A 17,679-nucleotide genomic window follows, 5' to 3' on the forward strand; every position below is an offset into this window, starting at 1 on the left:
TTATAGGCTCCATGGAAATTCCTATAAATGAATGAGAGGCTCTGAGATTAGGCCCACGAAATTTATCAAAGGTGGAAAGTTCATGGGCATTCTTCTAGCAGTAAACTATTCCCTCACCTTTCTAGCTCTCTCGAGTAATTTTATTTTTCTTTTGTGTTAACTGGCATCTTTCAGGTTGGTGATTATTATTTCATGCAACTGCTAAGTGTTTGCATTGGGCAAAACATAATACTAGGCTTTGGAGAAAAGTTACAAGAACAATAATGGCACCCGGAGCCTTACAAACTAAAGGAGATGGAAGGGTCACGGGGAAGAACAGGTGACAGACTCATAAGGAAGAAATGGCAAGATAAGCAAAATCAATGCATAAAATAAAACAAGGGCAACCAGAATGCAATATGCTGCAGTTTTATTTGCTATTGTTTTAATGAGATGTTCATCCCCTTGATTCTGTTTATTGCTATTGTTCTCGTCTGTCCGTCTCCCCCGATTAGTCTGTAAGCCCGTCAAAGGGATTGTCTCTATCTGTTACCGATTTGTCCATTCCAAGCTCTTAGTACAGTGCTCTGCACATAGTAAGCGCCCAATAAATACTATTGAATGAATGAATGAAATTACTGCAAAGCAACAGGTTTTAATTGCTCACTGCTCTGGCTGCCTTGGCGGCCCTTAGTCCAACTTTCACTACCTTCCCAAATTTCTAACAGTTGGGAAGCTAGATTGTCAACTTTTTGAGGGTGGGAATCACATCCGCTAACTTTCTTGTATTATCCCAAGTGCTTAGTATGGTGCTCTGCACACATCTCGTCTTGTCTCGTGCTGCCGGGTTGCATCCGACCCATAGCGACGCTCTGGATACATCTCTCCCAAAACGTCCCACCTTCAACTGCAATCTCTCCGGTAGTGTATCCGTACAGTTTTCTCGGGGGAAATACGGCAGAGGTTTACCATTGCCTTCTTCCGCGCAGTTAACCCGAGTCTCCGCCCTCGACTCTCTCCCCCGCCGCTGCTGCCCAGCAGAGCTGAGTTTTGACCTGCAGCAGATCGCACTCTCCAAGTGCCACCCTGAGAGGTATCTGCACGCCCAAGCACCCGGAAAACACCGTGGCATTTGTCATTTGTCGTGTCATTCCAAGCTTTGACACTCGATCTTGGAATTAACTGTGACTGAGACTGAGATACTGCCTTCTAAACCGTACGCTCGTTGGGAGCAGGAAATGCATCAGCTTATTGTTATATTGTACTCCCCCAAGCTCTTAGTACAGTGCTCTGCACACAGTAAGAGCTCAATAAATACAAGTGACTGATACTCCGCTGCCCACAAGATAGAGCTACAACTGAAAGGGGCGATACCACAACTGAGTGGCTTTCCAGAGCTAGAGGAGGCATCTCCATTCTCTCACGACCTCCAGGATCGTCATTCACCTCGTTTTTCAAGAGACCCTAAAAGGGTCAACCTCCAAGTCGATTGAGAAATTCCCATTTGAGGCTTCACACTGTGCTCAGAGACACCACCGACCATTCTGTAAAAATACAAATAAAAGCTACAGTATTGCAACAAAGGAAAATAACATGGTGCTAGTCGAAAAACACATCTAAGCCGGGAGGCTTTCTCCGACTAAGCCCTCATTTCTTCTTCTCCCACTCCCTTCTGCATCACCCTAGCACTCTTTATTCATCCCTTCCTCAGCCCCACAACGCATGACCAAAATCAATTTATTTTAGCGTCCATCTCTCCCTCTAGACTGTAAGCTCATCGTCGGCAGGGAACGTACCTACCGACTCTGTTATACTGTTCTCTCCCAAGCGCTTACCGCCGTGCTCTGCACATAGAAAGCACTCAGCGAATATGACTGAAGGATCAATGACTTGTTTCTCTTCTTTAACCTGTCACCACTTGTGTTTGTATGGACCGTTGTTAGAGTTTAAATGCGTCTGGCCAAACGTGAAGTGGTTACGATATTTATTCTTCGTTAACCTCTCTTCTTGTCTTTCTCCTGCCTCATCTCCGCCTGAGGGACCTCCCCGGTTGTTGGTTTTATAGATGCTCCATATCTTCCAGGAACGAACGGCAGTCAGTTCCTTTGAATGCTTAGTCAAGGTGGTGCCTCTGTGTCTCAGTTTCTGCCTGCATAATTAATTATTTGGACATTTTGACGAAGCCTAGTGATTTTTCTTAATTGCGCGTTTACTCCTGCTGTGTTACCAGCCGTCATCAATTTCATGAGCTGTTGCACACACAGCACAACTTTGAGTTTATGTAAAAGTTACTCCAGAATACCTCATCATTTCTAAATATGAAGATATGTAGGGTTTTATGCACACCTTACACCATGTAAGTTGTATACTTAAAGTCCCACTGCATTGATTGAAAGAATTGATTTTTTTTAATGACATTTGTTAAGCACTTACTATGGCCCATGCACTGTTCTAAGCCCTGGGGTAGACACAAGACAGTCAGGTTGGATACAGTCCCTGTCCCACGTGGGGTTAACAATCTTAATCCCATTTTACAGATGAGGTAACTGAGGCACAGAGAAGTAAAGTGACTTGTCCAAGATCACACATCAGGCAACAAGTGGTAGAACCAGAATTAGAACCCAGGTCCTTCTGTCGCCCATTCCTCTGCTCTATCCGCTAGGCCATTCTGATTCCCCAGATGATGCCACCCAGAGCCCAGCGCTGGGTGTGCCATAACAGAGTGGCACAGTGGATAGAGCATAGTGGATAGGAAGGACTTGGATTCTAATCCTAGCTCTGCCAGTTGTCTGCTGTGTGACCTTGGGTAAGTCACTTCACTTCTTTATACCTCAGTTAACTAATCTGTACAATGGGGATTAAGGTTGTGAGCCCCATGTGAGACATAGACTATGTCCAACCTGATTAGCTTATATCTACTTTAGCGCCTCAGTATAGTGCCTGACACACAATAAGCGCTTAACAAATACCATTAAATAAAAACAAGTGCTCAGTCTTACCTGGGCCATAAATTCACATATAAAAATGCATGTGTTTTATGTTACATAGTCTTATGAGTTCACATATAAAAGTACAGGCTTTAAGAATCTGGACAAATCATACACTATTCAGGATAGAGAACGCATGAATTGTTTCCATAAATGTAGAAAGCGTTATAATTTATATTTAGTTACAGTGATCAACCTTAACCAAAGTGCTCTATCTGAGCACTGGAATTAGCAAAGCCTTTTGGCTCATCAGTATTCTCATTTCTGAACCCAAAAGCTAAGAGTTAACAATAATAATAATAATTAATAATTAGAGTATTTGTTAAGCACTTACTATGTGTCAGGCACTGTACTAAGCACCGGTGAGGATTCAAGATAGTCGGGTTGGACACAGTCCCTACCCCACAGAGGGCTCACCGTCTTCATCCCCATTTTACAGATGATGGGGCCAAGGCCCAGAGAAGTAAAGTGACTTACTAAAGGCCACACAGCAGACAAGTGGCAGAGCCGGAATTAGAACCCGTTACCTTCTGACTCCCTGGCCCACGCTATATCCCTTAGACCATGCCGCTTCTTAGTTCATTCATTCAGTAGTATTTATTGAGTGCTTACTATGTGCAGAGCACTGTACTAAGTGCTTGGACTGTAGAGGCCAAGTTCAGGACAGAAAGATTTATATTAGATTAGCACTTTCTAATTGCCCTCACAAGGAGTAGGGTGGATTTTGACTCTCCCCCAACCGCCTGCACCCCTACCCAATCAAAGTAGAGAGCTTTAGAAGCTCTACTTGGCCACGATCAAATGTCAGTTGCTCCCCTGAGCTTCCTTAACCCCTGTCCCCAAACACTGCTCACGACTGGGTTGAAAAGTACATCTCCTGGTCAGAGCGAACTTTGGCAGTGTTCATACAAATAACTGGGGGAAGCACACTTGCCGTAGGGAAGTGCGATCTTCTCTACCACTGCTCCCGATGTAGCCATTCAACAAAAGACCAAATGATTTATTCAAGCTAAATTGACCTGCAAATGTGGCTCCTTACGTCATTTCACAGAAACTCCTTGCTCTTTGTTCTGGTGCATTATTCTTAAGTATTTAATAAATGCAGGATCATTTCATGGTTAACCCACTAGGAGATTCGACTATATAGTGCAGCTGCACATCTGAGACATCTGTTTTCCTTAGAATCTGGACCTTCGAGGGTGGAAATGTGGCCTTCTGTGGGCGTGTCTCCCACCCTTTACGTTATCAACTTCCTCAATAGTTGTGGCATTTGTTAATCAATCAGTGGTATTTATTAAGCACTTACTACATGCAGAACATTGTTCTAACCTCTTGGGAGAGTACAATACCACAGAACTAGTCCTCCCATTCCCTGACCATAACGAGCTTACAGTCTAGCACTTACTATATGTTAAGCACTGAACCAACCACTTGGGTAATAATAATAATAATGTTGGTATTTGTTAAGCGCTTACTACGTGCCGAGCACTGTTCTAAGCGCTGGGGTAGACACAGGGGAATCAGGTTGTCCCCCGTGGGGCTCACGGTCTTCATCCCCATTTTACAGATGAGGTAACTGAGGCACAGAGAAGTGAAGTGACTTGCCCAAAGTCACACAGCTGACAAGTGGCCGAGTCGGGATTCGAAACCCATGAACTCTGACTCCAAAGCCCGTGCTCTTTCCACTGAGCCACGCTGCTTCTCTAGAGACAAGATAGAGCCCAAATGTGGTCCACAGTCTGAGGAGGAGGGAGAACAGGTATGGAATCCCCATTTTGCAGATGAGGAAACCGAGGCTCAGAGAAGTTCAATCAGAAGCCCAATGTCACATGATGAACAAGTGGAAGAGCTGGGATTAAAATCCAGGTCCTCTAACTCCCGGGGCTACGTTCTTTCCAATTGGCCACGCTGGTTCTACTTAAAATTTGTTAAGCACTTACTATATGCCAAATACTGTCCTAAGCTGTAAGTATTAGACTATAAACTCACTGTGGGCTTCAGGATTCAGATAACGTCTCCACTTGGATGTCTGCCCGCCACCTAAAACTCAACATGTCTAAAACTGAGCTCCTCATCTTCCCTCCCAAACCCTGTCCCCTCCCTGACTTCCCCGTCACTGTGGACGGCACGGCCATCCTTCCAGTCTCACAGGCCCGCAACCCTGGTGTCATCCTTGACTCGGCTCTCCCATTCACCCCACACATCCAATCCGTCACCAACACCTCCCGGTCTCACCTTCACACTGTCGCCAAGATCTGCCCTTTCCTCTCCACCCGAACGGCAATCGGACTGGTACAGGCTCTCATAATAGCCCGACTGGATTATTGCATCAGTGTCCTCTCTGATCTCCCTCCTTCCTGTCTCTCCCCACTCCAGTCTATTCTCCATTCCGCCGCTCGGATCATCTTCCTACAGAAACGCTCTGGGCATGTCATTCCCCTCCTTAAAAACCTCCGGCGGTTGCCTATCAACCTTGGCATGAAACAGAAACTCCTCACTCTTGGCTTCAAAGCTCTCCATCACCCTGCCCCCTCCTACCTCACCTCCCTTCTCTCCTTCTACTGCTCACCCCACACACTCCGCTCCTCTGCCGCTCACCTCCTCACGGTCCCCCATTCGCGCCTGTCCCGCCGTCGACCCCCGGCCCACACCCTACCATATTGACCTGGAACGCCCTCCCTCCTCACCTCCGCCAAACTAACTCTCTTCCCCTCTTCAAAGCCCTACTGAGAGCTCACCTCCTCCAGGAGGCCTTCCCAGACTGAGTCCCCCCTTTCCCTCTGCTTCCCCTCCCCTCGCCCACCCTCTGTTCTTCCCCCTTCCCTTCCCCTCAGCACTGTGCTCATTTGTATATATTTATCACCCTACTTATTTTGTTAATAAGGTATACATCTCCTTGATCCTATTTATCTTGATGATGTTGTCTTGTTTTTGTTTTGTTCTGTTCTGTTTTGCTTTGCTGTCTGTCTCCCCCGTTTAGACTACGAGCCTGTCTTTGGACAGGGATTGTCTCTATCTGTTGCCGGATTGTACATTCCAAGCGCTTAGTACAGTGCTCTGCACATAGTAAGTGCTCAATAAATACTGTTGAATGAATGAATGAAGATGCGATGAGATTTCGGAGGGAAGAGACAGAGGCTTCTACTACTCATTTCCCCTTGTTCTCCTCCCAGCGACTTTCCCCTTTCCCTCTTCCCTTCTCCCTTCCCCTTGAATTTCCTCCCCTTCTCCTTGTCCCTCATCCTTATGTCCATCAGTGTAGCCTTCCAGCCCAACCCCTGGATCACACGCTTCTCTGTGGAATAAAAGCTAAATATCCAACCGAAACATGGTAATTTCTACAGGGTTCCCGTGGAGTTTTACATGAATTTCCAAAGATGTTGGCTGTTGTGTGGATCCATTTTTCTTGTGCTTTCCCCTGGCATAAAAGTTACCCGTTGTAAATACAGAACGTGCTTTGTGAAGCAAGCGCTGATCCATTTGTCTGGCTTGCCTTATTCTTTTATTCTGACATTTACGTTACTGCAGTGATTCAGTGCGCTATTTGCTCAGAGATTCCATGACTCCTGGAGTGTCTGATAATCTGCCTTCAGGAGGTACAGCAAGCAAACCCCAGGTGTCACCCCCTGAGGCAGCCCTCAAACATACTGTCCCAAGACAAGAACCATTCATTCATTCCTTCAGTTTTATTTTTTGAGTGCTTACTCTGTGCAGAGCACTGTACTAAGCACTTGGTTGTACGATACAACGATAAACAGACATATTCCCCGCCTGAAGCAGAGAAGCAGTGTGGCCTAGGGAAGCCGCACGGCCCAGTCGATGGAGCACGGGCCCGAAAGTCAGAAGACCCGGGTCCGCTTCCCAGCTCTGCAAGTCGCTTCACTTTTCTGTGCCTCAGTTACCTCTTCTGTAAAATGGGGCTTGAGATTGTGAACCCCATGTGAGACATGGACTGTGTCCAACCTATTAACTTGTTTCTACCTCAGCATCTAGTACAGTGCCTGGCACATAGTAAGCACTTAACAAATGCCATTAAAAAAAAAAAGGACCAGTTAGCCCGGAGATTTTATCCACATACTGGAGGAGGACCCGGGGATCCCAGCTCTCCAGCAGCTCTAATAGTAATTGTCGTCTTTTTTAAACACCACGTGCCAGGAATTGGACTAAGCACTGGGGTGGGGCGGTCCCTCGTGGGGCTCACGGTCTCAATCCCCATTTCACAGACGAGGGAACTGAGGCACCGTGAGGTGAAGCGAGTTGCCCAAGGTCACTTAGCGTACAAGCGGGTGGAGCTGGGATAAGAAGCCTTGACCTTCTGACTCCCGGGCCCATGCTCTATCCAGTCTGCCGTGCTGCTTCTGTGAGCCCCGGATCTTTCCCGCTGCTGCAGGTATGAACTGCCCGACAGAAGACTTGTGACTCTGCCGTCTGTTAATGTTAATGAGCCACCTGTGGGCTGCAGCACCGGGATAGACTGCTATTAGAGTCTGGCAAATAATCACCTAGCCTCGATTTGTGCCAGCCAAGAGGAAAATGCTTATTTCATTCATCTAATCGCCTAGCCTCGATTTGTGCCAGCCAAGAGGAAAATGCTTATTTCATTCATCCGACTGTCTCCCTTTGTCTTCAACGGGAACTTGGTTAACTGACAAAAAATAAAACTTATTGAGCGCTCACTGTGTACAGAGCGCTGTACTGAGGACTCGGGAGAGTAAAATATAACAAAATCAGTAGACATGTTCTCTGTGCTTTTTATATGGTTTTTTGTACCGGGCACTGTTCTAAGCACTGGGGTAGATACAAGGTAATCAGGTTGGGCACAGTCCTCATCCCACAAGGTGCTCACAGTCATTCATTCATTCATTCAATAGTATTTATTGAGCGCTTACTCTGTGCAGAGCACTGTACTAAGCGCTTGGAATGAACAAGTCGGCAACAGATAGAGACGGTCCCTGCCGTTTGACGGGCTTACGGTCTAATCGGGGGAGACGGACAGACGAGAACGATGGCGATAAATAGAGTCGAGGGAAGGACCAGCTCGTAAGAACAATGGCAACTAAATAGAATCGAGGCGATGTACATTTCATTAACAAAATCTCAATCCCCATTTTACAGCTGAGGTAACGGAGACCCAGAGAAATTAGGTGACTTGCCCAAGGTCACACAGCAGACAGGTGGCGGAGCCAGGATTAGAACCCAGATCTTTCCGACTCCCAGGCCTGTGCTCTATCCACTAGTCCACATTGCTTCTCTATCCTCAGCGATACCTTTAGGGAAGAGTTCTGTGTGAACCAAAATTTAGAACTGAACAGGACCAAGGCCCAGCCCGGGGAATGTGAGGTCTGAAATGAGCACTGGCTAGGACAGACTGAACTATCGATGGGGTCAGAGCTTGCTTGCGAGATGAATCGCGCGTGCGAAATTGTCCCGCCGATTTCCGGTTTCTGGTCCAAGAGGGCTCACTGAGATGCCCAGGCCCTTGTGACATAATCACATGAATCTCTTTACTTATAGAATTCTTGACCGCATCTTCAGAAACCCAACTGAAAAGCACCCAACTCCTCAGGCAAAATCAATCAATGGTATTTATTGAGTGTTGACTGTGCGCGGAGCACTGTACTAAGCGCTTGGGAGAGTACAATACAGCAGAGTAGGTTGACACGTTTTTCTGCCCGTAAGAAGCTTGCGATCTAGAGGGGGAGACAGACGTTAAAGTAAACCGCAAACGCGGACGCAAATGCTGTGAGCCGAAGTGCTTAAAAGAAAAGCAGTATGGCTCAGTGGAAAGAGCACGGGCTTGGGAGTCAGAAGACGTGGGTTCTAATGCCGGCTTTGCCGCTTGTCTGCTGCGTGACCTTGGGCAGGCCACTTCACTTCTCTGTGCTTCAGTTAACTCATCTGGAAAAATGGGGATTAAGACTGTGAGCCCCACGTGCGGCAACCTTGATTACCTTGTATTTACCCCAGCACTTAGAACAGTGCTTGACACCTAGAAAGCGCTCAACAAATACCATTATTATTATTATTATTATTAAAAGGGTACAGATCCAAATGCATAAGTGATGAAGAAGGGAGAGGGAATAGGGGAAATGAGGCGTTAGGCAGGGAAGGCTTCTTGGAGGAGATGTGATTTTAATAAGACTTTGAAGGTGAGGAGAGGGGCGGTTGGTCACCTAGGAAGGTGGGACGGAGGTCCAGGCCAGAGGGAGGATGTGGACAAGGGGTGGGCGGTGAGATAGACAAGATCGAGGTACAGTGAGCCAGTTGGCATTAGAGGAGTGAAATGTGGTTCTGTTTAGCAGGAGGTGGCTGAATTCTTTCATACAGAAGATGTCATATTCTATAAATCCTTGAGGATTTAGTTCCCGCAGCATTTCTTTATCCAAAGAGGTACGGATAGGGTGGCCATTGTCTGCTCCCAGGCCATTGTACCAAACTTTAAGTACCTGACCGTATGCATGGGATGCCTATGACATCCCATGCATATCAAAGAAGCAGCATGGCTCAGTGGAAAGAGCCCGGGCTTGGGAGTCAGAGGTCATGGGTTCGACTCCCGGCTCTGCCACTTGTCAGCTGTGTGACTATGGGCAAGTCGCTTAACTTCTCTGGGCCTCAGTTACCTCATCTGTAAAATGGGGATTAAGACTGTGAGCCTCACGTGGGACGACCTGATTACCCTGTATCTACCCTAGCGCTTAGAACAGTGCTCGGGACATAGTAAGCGCCTAACAAATACCAACATTATTATTATTATTATTGTTACGAGTTATGTCACTCATGCCGCAACACATGATGATGTCACACACAGTTCTGAAGAAGAATGTCAAGGGGCTTGAGCCTACAGTGTTTCTCCAAGAGGGTCCCCAGGCCCCACGATTGCACCCAAGACAAGTACTCTCATGTCCCCATAAACACAGTTGTCGCCTCTGAGCCGTGGAACTCAGCTGCGGCAGAAGGAAGGCTGGGCGTTAAAAATATCAGACCCACATATCAGACAGTGCTGAATCCACACTGGATGGGGGATGGACCAGCCGAAAACTATCCAGTCCAATATAAAGCTGGATGAATGGCCACTCTAAGAATGATCTTTTTTAAAAATGGGCTAATTCAGAGAAAAGATCAGTTTTAGTTGTTATCACTCCCGCACATTATAATCTAAAACTTTCGGGAACAAAAGAAAACAGAATTCTAGAAACAGACTACATGCGACAATGGTAGTTCTCATTCTGTGACTAGCAGTGTGGCCTTGTGGAAAGAGTATGGGCCTGAGAGTACGAAGACCTCGGTTCTGATTCTGCTCTGCCCTTCCCCTGCTTTGGGGCCTGGGACACTATGGCTCAGTTTCCTCACCTGTAAAATTCATTCAATAGTATTTATGGAGCGCTTACTATGGGCAAATCACTGTACTAAGCGCTTGGAATGTGCAATTCGGTAACAGAGACAATCCCTGCCCATCGACGGGAAATGGGGATTCAGTGGTTGTTCTCCCACCTACCTAGACTGTGAAACTCGTGTGAGGCAGAGATTGGGTCCGACCCGATTAACTTGCATCTACCGCAGTGCTTAGGACGTTGCTTGACGCATTGTAAGCGCTTAATAAATACTGTAATAATCGCCTAAAGTTTTCTTGGCCATGAACCGAACTGCAATTCTAGCAAGAGGCACACGATGGCAGGTTAGTGTCAATGTTTATTCCGCCTGCATTTCCACTTTCTATTTGAATCGACAAAGGCCTTGACATTTCAGGGAGGATAAAAGAGAAATCCACCCGATCTGCTATTAAGTGATCTTCCTTGAGTATTTACTGTAAAAAACATAAGGAATGGAAAATGATTCAAGCGTTGGAAACGTTTCCTTGTCGAACGAGGTCTTCTTCCCTTGACCGGTAGAAATTCGCGCCTGTCGGGTTCACTTTTTTCCATGTCGCACCTGTGCCCTAGTCAGTGCAAAACATCGATTGCCTTGATGTGGTGGCCGTGAATTTCTGCTGGGCGACTAAGCTTCCTTGATTAACAGGCCGGCAAGTGGTGGATCTTTTCTGAACTGAAAGATCCTGGAACACCAAAGACAATTTTCTTTATCCCACTACTTGATCCTTGGCATCAAGGAGAATTAGGAGACTACAGCGTTGAGCATCCAACATCTTTCTTGTTTGAGTTTAAGAGTTTATTCCCTCCCGGTGTCCTTGCAGGATAATTATCAACAAGAGCTTAGTGCTTGCAGTTTCAAGTTACTTTAGAGATCAGAGAGGACTTTATCATGTTTAAATGATCTGGGCAGCAATTCAGTATTTATCTCAAAAGATCAACATTCCCACAAGGCTCTGGAAGATGACTGTGTTCTTCGAATTTGTTCTGGTCCCGGGCTTTTCGCCATGTGGATGATGGACCTATTATCCGGTTTTCCACAAATAGATCTCCTGACCCAGGTGGCTCTCTCCCTTTTTCTGATCGTTACAGAATTCAGAATGACTAAGTCGGAGCATATACTCTTCAGTGAGCATTCCCGCTCAGCTCTTTCCACTGGAATTATAATCAAGCTCCGGATAAGAAGATTAAACAGACAAGGGCAGAGACTTCAAAGGCTGTCTGAATCTGCTTCGTGTTCATTCTGCTGTTCTGAAATGCCTGTTTTGCCTTCTTCTCATTAGCACTAAAAAAATAAGGCGCTAGGGTCTGGGACGTGATTTGCATGTGGATATCAAATGCCTTAGAGGGGAGAGTGTACTTTATCTCTCTTTTAAATTCCTGGAGAAAACATGGACTCTTGAGTTCGAAGAAATATTTTTCAATTATTATTTTTAAACCGGAGGTCCCAGAAGTGGGCCGGATTCTGGGCCTGGATCACGAAGGACTTTTGAGAAGTCTAAAAATGAGCTTATTTAATATTTCTCAGAAAATGAAAACCCACTCCAAGGGCCAGCACACTGACAAGTCTGATCTTCATGTACAGGAGAAAGAATGTGGTGAATACACAATTCATACAATAGGTTTTGTGATTGTAACCAGCTCCTGCTGGGTTGGAAAACTGACTCAGCCTGTGTTGGTCAATGCGACGAGGGTGCCGAGAAGGCCGGCACTGGTTCCAGTCATGGAGATGAATATTATCTCGGCCTTTTTGCAGCCTTCTGCAGGCTCTCTCCGAGGGCTGGCTAACTGAATTGTTTTATTCTCCGGAGAGGACAGAGGTGGAATATTGAAAATAAAACTGCTTCACGTTTCTGTCGTTTGTTAGGGTTCCGAGTGCTATTAATTCAGGGATCGAGGAAGATTGTTTCTAGATCTACAGATTCGAGCCTCTGTGCACAATTTGATTCAGCTTTTGTGGATGTGTTGGAAGCAGAGAAGCCATATGCTCCAGACACCATATTTCTCCAACCAAACTAACTTGGAAGATCACACAATCCATCTGAACTGTGTATTCAGCCTGATTAGATCAGATCCCGGGATGGATTAAGGTGTCAGGAGGCATGTTCTGAGGGGGAAAGCCAGCAGTCTAATAACCAGAGGTTAATCTTGACTTTTCTGGAAACTACTACTATAAATTTAGGCAAAATGCTTAACCTCTCTTTGAATAGGTTTTCTCCTCTGTCAAATGGGAGGAAGAGATGCCTGCAGTACAGTGCAAGCGTTTAGTACAGTGCTCTGCGCACAGTAAGTGCTCAATAAATACAATTGAATGAATGTCAGCCTATCTAGACATAATAATAATAATAATAATTACAGTACTTGTTAAGCGATCACTATGTGCCAAGCTCTGTTCTAATGTTGGGGTAGGTACAAGTTAAGCAGTTTGACCACAATACCTGTCCCATATGGGGCTTGCGCTCTTAACCACTTTATAACAGATGAGGTAACTGAGGACCAGAGAAGTGAAGTGACTTGCCCAAGGTCACACAGCAGGCATGTCAGAATTAGAATTGAGGTCCTTCTCACTCCCCAGATTAGGTTCTATACCCTAAGCCACGCTGATGTGAATTTAATATTATTCCATTTGTTTCAGGTTTTGTGGTATTATGTTTGGAGAGAATGAGAGAGAGAGGAGGAAAGGTCTTTTTGTCCTCAGTTTTATCTAAATAGGTATATATCTTTGGCAACTTTTCTGTTTCCTTACTATCTGTTTCCTCTGCAGTCTGTAAGCACCTGGTGGGCAGAGATCCTGTCTACCAACTCTATTGTATCGCACTTTCCCATGCACTTAGTACAGTGTTCTGAAGACAATAAGCCATCAAAAAATACCACTGATTGGTCAGTTGAGTGATTTTATTTGAGGACTATCATAGTTCACCCATTCTTACTCTTAAAGGCATTTTTAAAGCACTTTGCAAATGTGCATGGTACATTCATGCAAGTCTGGTTCCGATGCTGCATTATCTACTTAATTATAAGCCCCAGCAGCTAACGCCTGTTGGGACTCGTAGAGAAGCAGCATGGCCTAGTGGAGAGAGCACGGGCTTGGAGTCAGAGTACCTGGGTTCTAATCCTGGCTCTGCCACTTGTTTGCTGCGTGACCTTGGACAAGTCACTGAACTTTTTGGTGCTTCAGTTACCTCATCTGTAAAACGGGATTAAGACTATGAGCCCCATATGGGACATGGACCGTTCCCAACCTATTAGCTTGTATCTACCCCAGCGCTTAGTAGAAGGCCTGGCACATAGAAAGTGCTTAACAAATATTTTAAAAAATGGTAATTTGGATGGAAATGCTTGTCTGATTTCCACATTTTCCTCTCTCAGGGTCAGAAGGCTTGGATAGAGAAGACCTTTTTCAAACGGGAATGCATCCATGTAATTGTCAACAACAAAGACACAAACAGGTAATTTTGTAGAAGAAATTAGGATCATTCTGAAAGAGCACCTCTGTGCACATCTACCCGGCCAGACAGGGATTGAACCTTCTCCACTAAATTTAAAAAAATCATCCAACCAGACCAGGTGCCACTGATTTCCTCTATCTCTCTACATGAAGCAAGAATTCTTCACATTCAGCCGCAGCACTCTCCGATTTCACCTTACCTTTATGCTCTCTTCATCTGCTGTCTCCCAGTTCAAAATGGGCAGATCTATGCAAATCATGATTTTGCCTGTGAAATTTGACTGTGAAGTGTAACTACTAGCACTCATAAGTTATTACCAGGAAACCCATAACTTTTCTTTAATGGCAGTTGTTAATACTGAGCATTGGGATAGTTACAAGCTAATCAGGTTGGACTCATTCCCTGTCATTCAATCGTATTTATTGAGTGCTGACTGTGGGCAGAGCGCTGTACTAAACACTTGGGAGAGTTCAACAGAACAATAAACACGTAGATTCCCTGCCCAATCCCCATTTTACAGATGAGGGAGCTGAGGCACCAAGAAGTTAAGTGACTTGCCCCAGGTCATAAGTGTCGGAGCCAGGAACAGAACCCAGGCCCTCTGACTCCCAGTCCCATAATCTTTCCACCAGGCCATGCTGCTTCTCAGCATAACATAACGCGGCACGAGAAGCAGCATGGCCCAGTGGAAAGAGCACGGGCTTTGGAGTCAGAGGTCATGGGTTCGAATCCCGGCCCTGCCACTTAGCTGTGTGACTGTGGGCAAGTCACTTAACTTCTCTGTGGCTCAGTGACCTCATCTGCAAAATGGGGATTAAGACTGTGAGCCCCACCTGGGACAACCTGATTCCTCTGTGTCTACCCCAGCGCTTCGAACAGTGCTCTGCACATAGTAAGCGCTTAACAAATGCCAACATCATTTATAACTTCTTGAAAGTCACCTAGAAGGAAGGGCAAGACTATTTTATAGCTATTCTATATTTTAGGGAGCTGGTTCTTACTGGTAGATAGAAAGATATCTATAAATATGATGTCCTGAAGAGGTGATGACTGCTTTAACTTTGCTTCTAGATGTTGTTGTGGCCAACTCATAACACAGCACATTCCTCCCCTGCCAAGTACAACTATCAGCAGAAATGGAGAGGAGAATAAGCGAGTGGAGACCCAGCCGGAAAAATGGACCATCAGCAAACACACCCAGACTTCTCCAACTGATTCCTATGGGATTCTCGAATTCCAAGGAGGTGGACACTCAAATAAAGCCATGGTGAGGGCGGGAGGCGGCGAGTCTAAGCCAACCCATTCACACTGCACTGGAGGGAGGCTTTGCCTTTGTTCTTTTTGATATTTTGTTGGACATGAGCGGTACATTTAGAAACCATTTCTTTACCTCTGTGATTTGGATCCCATGAGTCCCTCAGTCTAACGCACGGTGTTGGGAAAGAGCGTTCTCTTCCAAATGTGGGCTGAAGTCACTCATACATCCCCAAATCCTCACTTCGCTTTCCTCCATCTTAACCTGAATCTAGTTTCAGCAACGAGGGTGTTCCATTTTATCGATCAGCAGTAACAGTGGCTATGAAATCACCGGATACCAAGCTGAGATCCATGAGGAATTCATTCAGTCAGCCATTGTTCTCGTCTGTCCGTCTCCCCCGATTAGACCGTAAGCCCGTCAAACGGCAGGGACCGTCTCTATCTGTTGCCGACTTGTTCATTCCAAGCGCTTAGTACAGTGCTCTGCACAGAGTAAGCACTCAATAAATACTATTGAATGAATGAATGAATGAATATTTATTGAGTGCTTACTGTGTGCAGGGCACTGTACTAAGTGCTTGGGAGAGTACAATATAACAATAAATATTTCGACTAATATTTTGACTCCCCTTTCCCACCCTGAGTTAAGTGGGCTCATGTCTAGATGGCTATCCTCGACCTGTTTTTCTGGAATCCAGATTTTCTGGCTACTTGCCTCCCCATCATCCTTATTTTATGTGTTTAAGACTGGGGTATAAGAAAGTTGCATCTTACCTACATATTAGAAATTAGCACTCACAGCCTCTGAGTTTTCTGTTGGTTGCTTAGCCACTAATGTGCAACTCAATCACCTTGAACTGTGGGTTTTAAGAACCATGAAAACCATTCCTTGTTCAGACACGTTTAATCTGATTGTGTGCTGTTCAGCCAATAAGCAGAATAAAGACTCTCGAATTGAGAAAGGGCTACAAAATATTTTGCAGTATATCCGGGTATCAGATGACACCAAACCAGACTCGATGCTTCACCTTATGGTGAAAGATTGGCAACTGGAACTTCCCAAGCTTTTAATCTCAGTGCATGGAGGACTCCAGAACTTTGAGATGCAGCCTAAACTGAAGCAGATCTTCGGAAAAGGGCTAATCAAGGCTGCCATGACAACAGGAGCCTGGATTTTCACTGGAGGAGTTAGTACTGGTAAGCAATAGGTGTCCTTTCCTATGTTTCATCGATATTGATATTCTCTCCCAGAGGTGGTGCATATTAAAGATTCCAAAGAGTATTCTGTAAATCCATTAAAGACTAAAAACAGTCTCATGATGTGCCGGATAATGATGATCGATTCTCAGAGATAAACCGGCTGAGTTCGTCTTTCCATCTTAGGGGAAAAGTATTTGTTTAATCGGTTTGGAACAGGGTGTTTTCTAGGAGCTGATCAGGATTTTCCTCAACTATTTTCTGGCACAGTCTTTTTTTTTTAAATGGATCTGGGTCACTGATTAGTGGTTTGCAACCATGATCCATAGAATTTGGATTTATATAAGTGTCTCTAGGTTGTTCTAAAAAGTAAAACAGTTAGGAATGGTGGAAATTTGATTTTCCAAATCACCATCAGTCAAGCGTGAAGTTCTGTTCATTATTCAAAACTCAAGCATGAATACTTATCGAACATCTGTTATTTGAAGACACTATACTAAGTGCTTGGGAGAGAACAATAGAAGTAAAAAATATGATCTTTGCCCTAAAGGGGTTTCAATCGAATGGAGTAGGTAGAGAAAGGCACAGATGAATTACAAATGGTGGGGGCAAGTCCATTCAATCATTCAGTGGTATTTATTGAGCGTTTACCATGTGCACAGCACTGTACTAAGCGTTTGGGGGAGTACTATATAACAATAGACACATTCCCTGCCAAAGAATAATACTGAAACAGAGAAATCACTAAGTGAAACTGAATGTCAATACGTGTGTGTGTGTGAGAGACAGAGAGAAAGCGAGAGAAAGAAAGAGGTATGTGAACAAACGTTTTAAGGGTAATTGTTGGACTGTCCCAACCTGGAAAGGAGGGTAATTAATCTGTGTATGTGTGTGTGTGCACACGCAAGTGTGTTTTAAAGAGAGGTATGTGAACAGACGTTTTGAGGGTATTTGTTGGACTGACCCAGTCTGGGAAGGAGGGTGATTAATCAGTGATTATCACATGGAGAAGGTGGACTTTTAGTAGAGCTCTGAACACTGGAAGAGAAACATTGCAGAAGAACTTTTCCGAAGAATCACTTGGGAGTAAGCGACGCTGCCGAGAGATTTGTACCTCGCTAAATCAAATTGTGGCCGCTTGTAGGTGTCATTCGTCATGTAGGAGATGCCTTGAAAGACCACTCTTCCAAGTCCAGGGGACGGATCTGTGCCATCGGCATTGCTCCGTGGGGTATCGTGGAGAACAAGGAGGATCTCATAGGAAAAGATGTAAGTCTTCTCCAGGGGGCACTGGAAATTCAAAGGAGTTATCATTTTGCTACAGATGAACACAGTATTTTCTCGGTTTGCTTTTCAGTTTTAATATGGCAAATTACTTGACTAGATCCACCTAACCTATGAAAGGGATGATACCACTGACAAGTCAACCTACACATGAAATGG

At 45.2% G+C, this 17,679-nt stretch overlaps 1 protein-coding gene across 1 annotated transcript in view; it reads left to right on the forward strand.

The window, feature by feature from the left end:
* Positions 1-263: 263 nt before the first annotated feature.
* Positions 264-17,679, forward strand: part of TRPM1 (transient receptor potential cation channel subfamily M member 1) — an 80,030-nt gene continuing 62,614 nt past the window's right edge. Inside the window, exons 1-8 of the mRNA XM_039912210.1 lie at positions 264-319; positions 6,495-6,562; positions 8,481-8,548; positions 11,862-12,026; positions 13,703-13,782; positions 14,854-15,049; positions 16,023-16,236; positions 17,381-17,505. Coding sequence (XP_039768144.1) covers positions 264-319; positions 6,495-6,562; positions 8,481-8,548; positions 11,862-12,026; positions 13,703-13,782; positions 14,854-15,049; positions 16,023-16,236; positions 17,381-17,505 — 972 coding nt within the window. The remainder of the gene's footprint in view (positions 320-6,494; positions 6,563-8,480; positions 8,549-11,861; positions 12,027-13,702; positions 13,783-14,853; positions 15,050-16,022; positions 16,237-17,380; positions 17,506-17,679) is intronic.

This window comes from Ornithorhynchus anatinus, chromosome 5 (assembly GCF_004115215.2).
Source record: "Ornithorhynchus anatinus isolate Pmale09 chromosome 5, mOrnAna1.pri.v4, whole genome shotgun sequence".
NCBI classification, from domain to species: Eukaryota; Metazoa; Chordata; class Mammalia; order Monotremata; family Ornithorhynchidae; genus Ornithorhynchus; species Ornithorhynchus anatinus.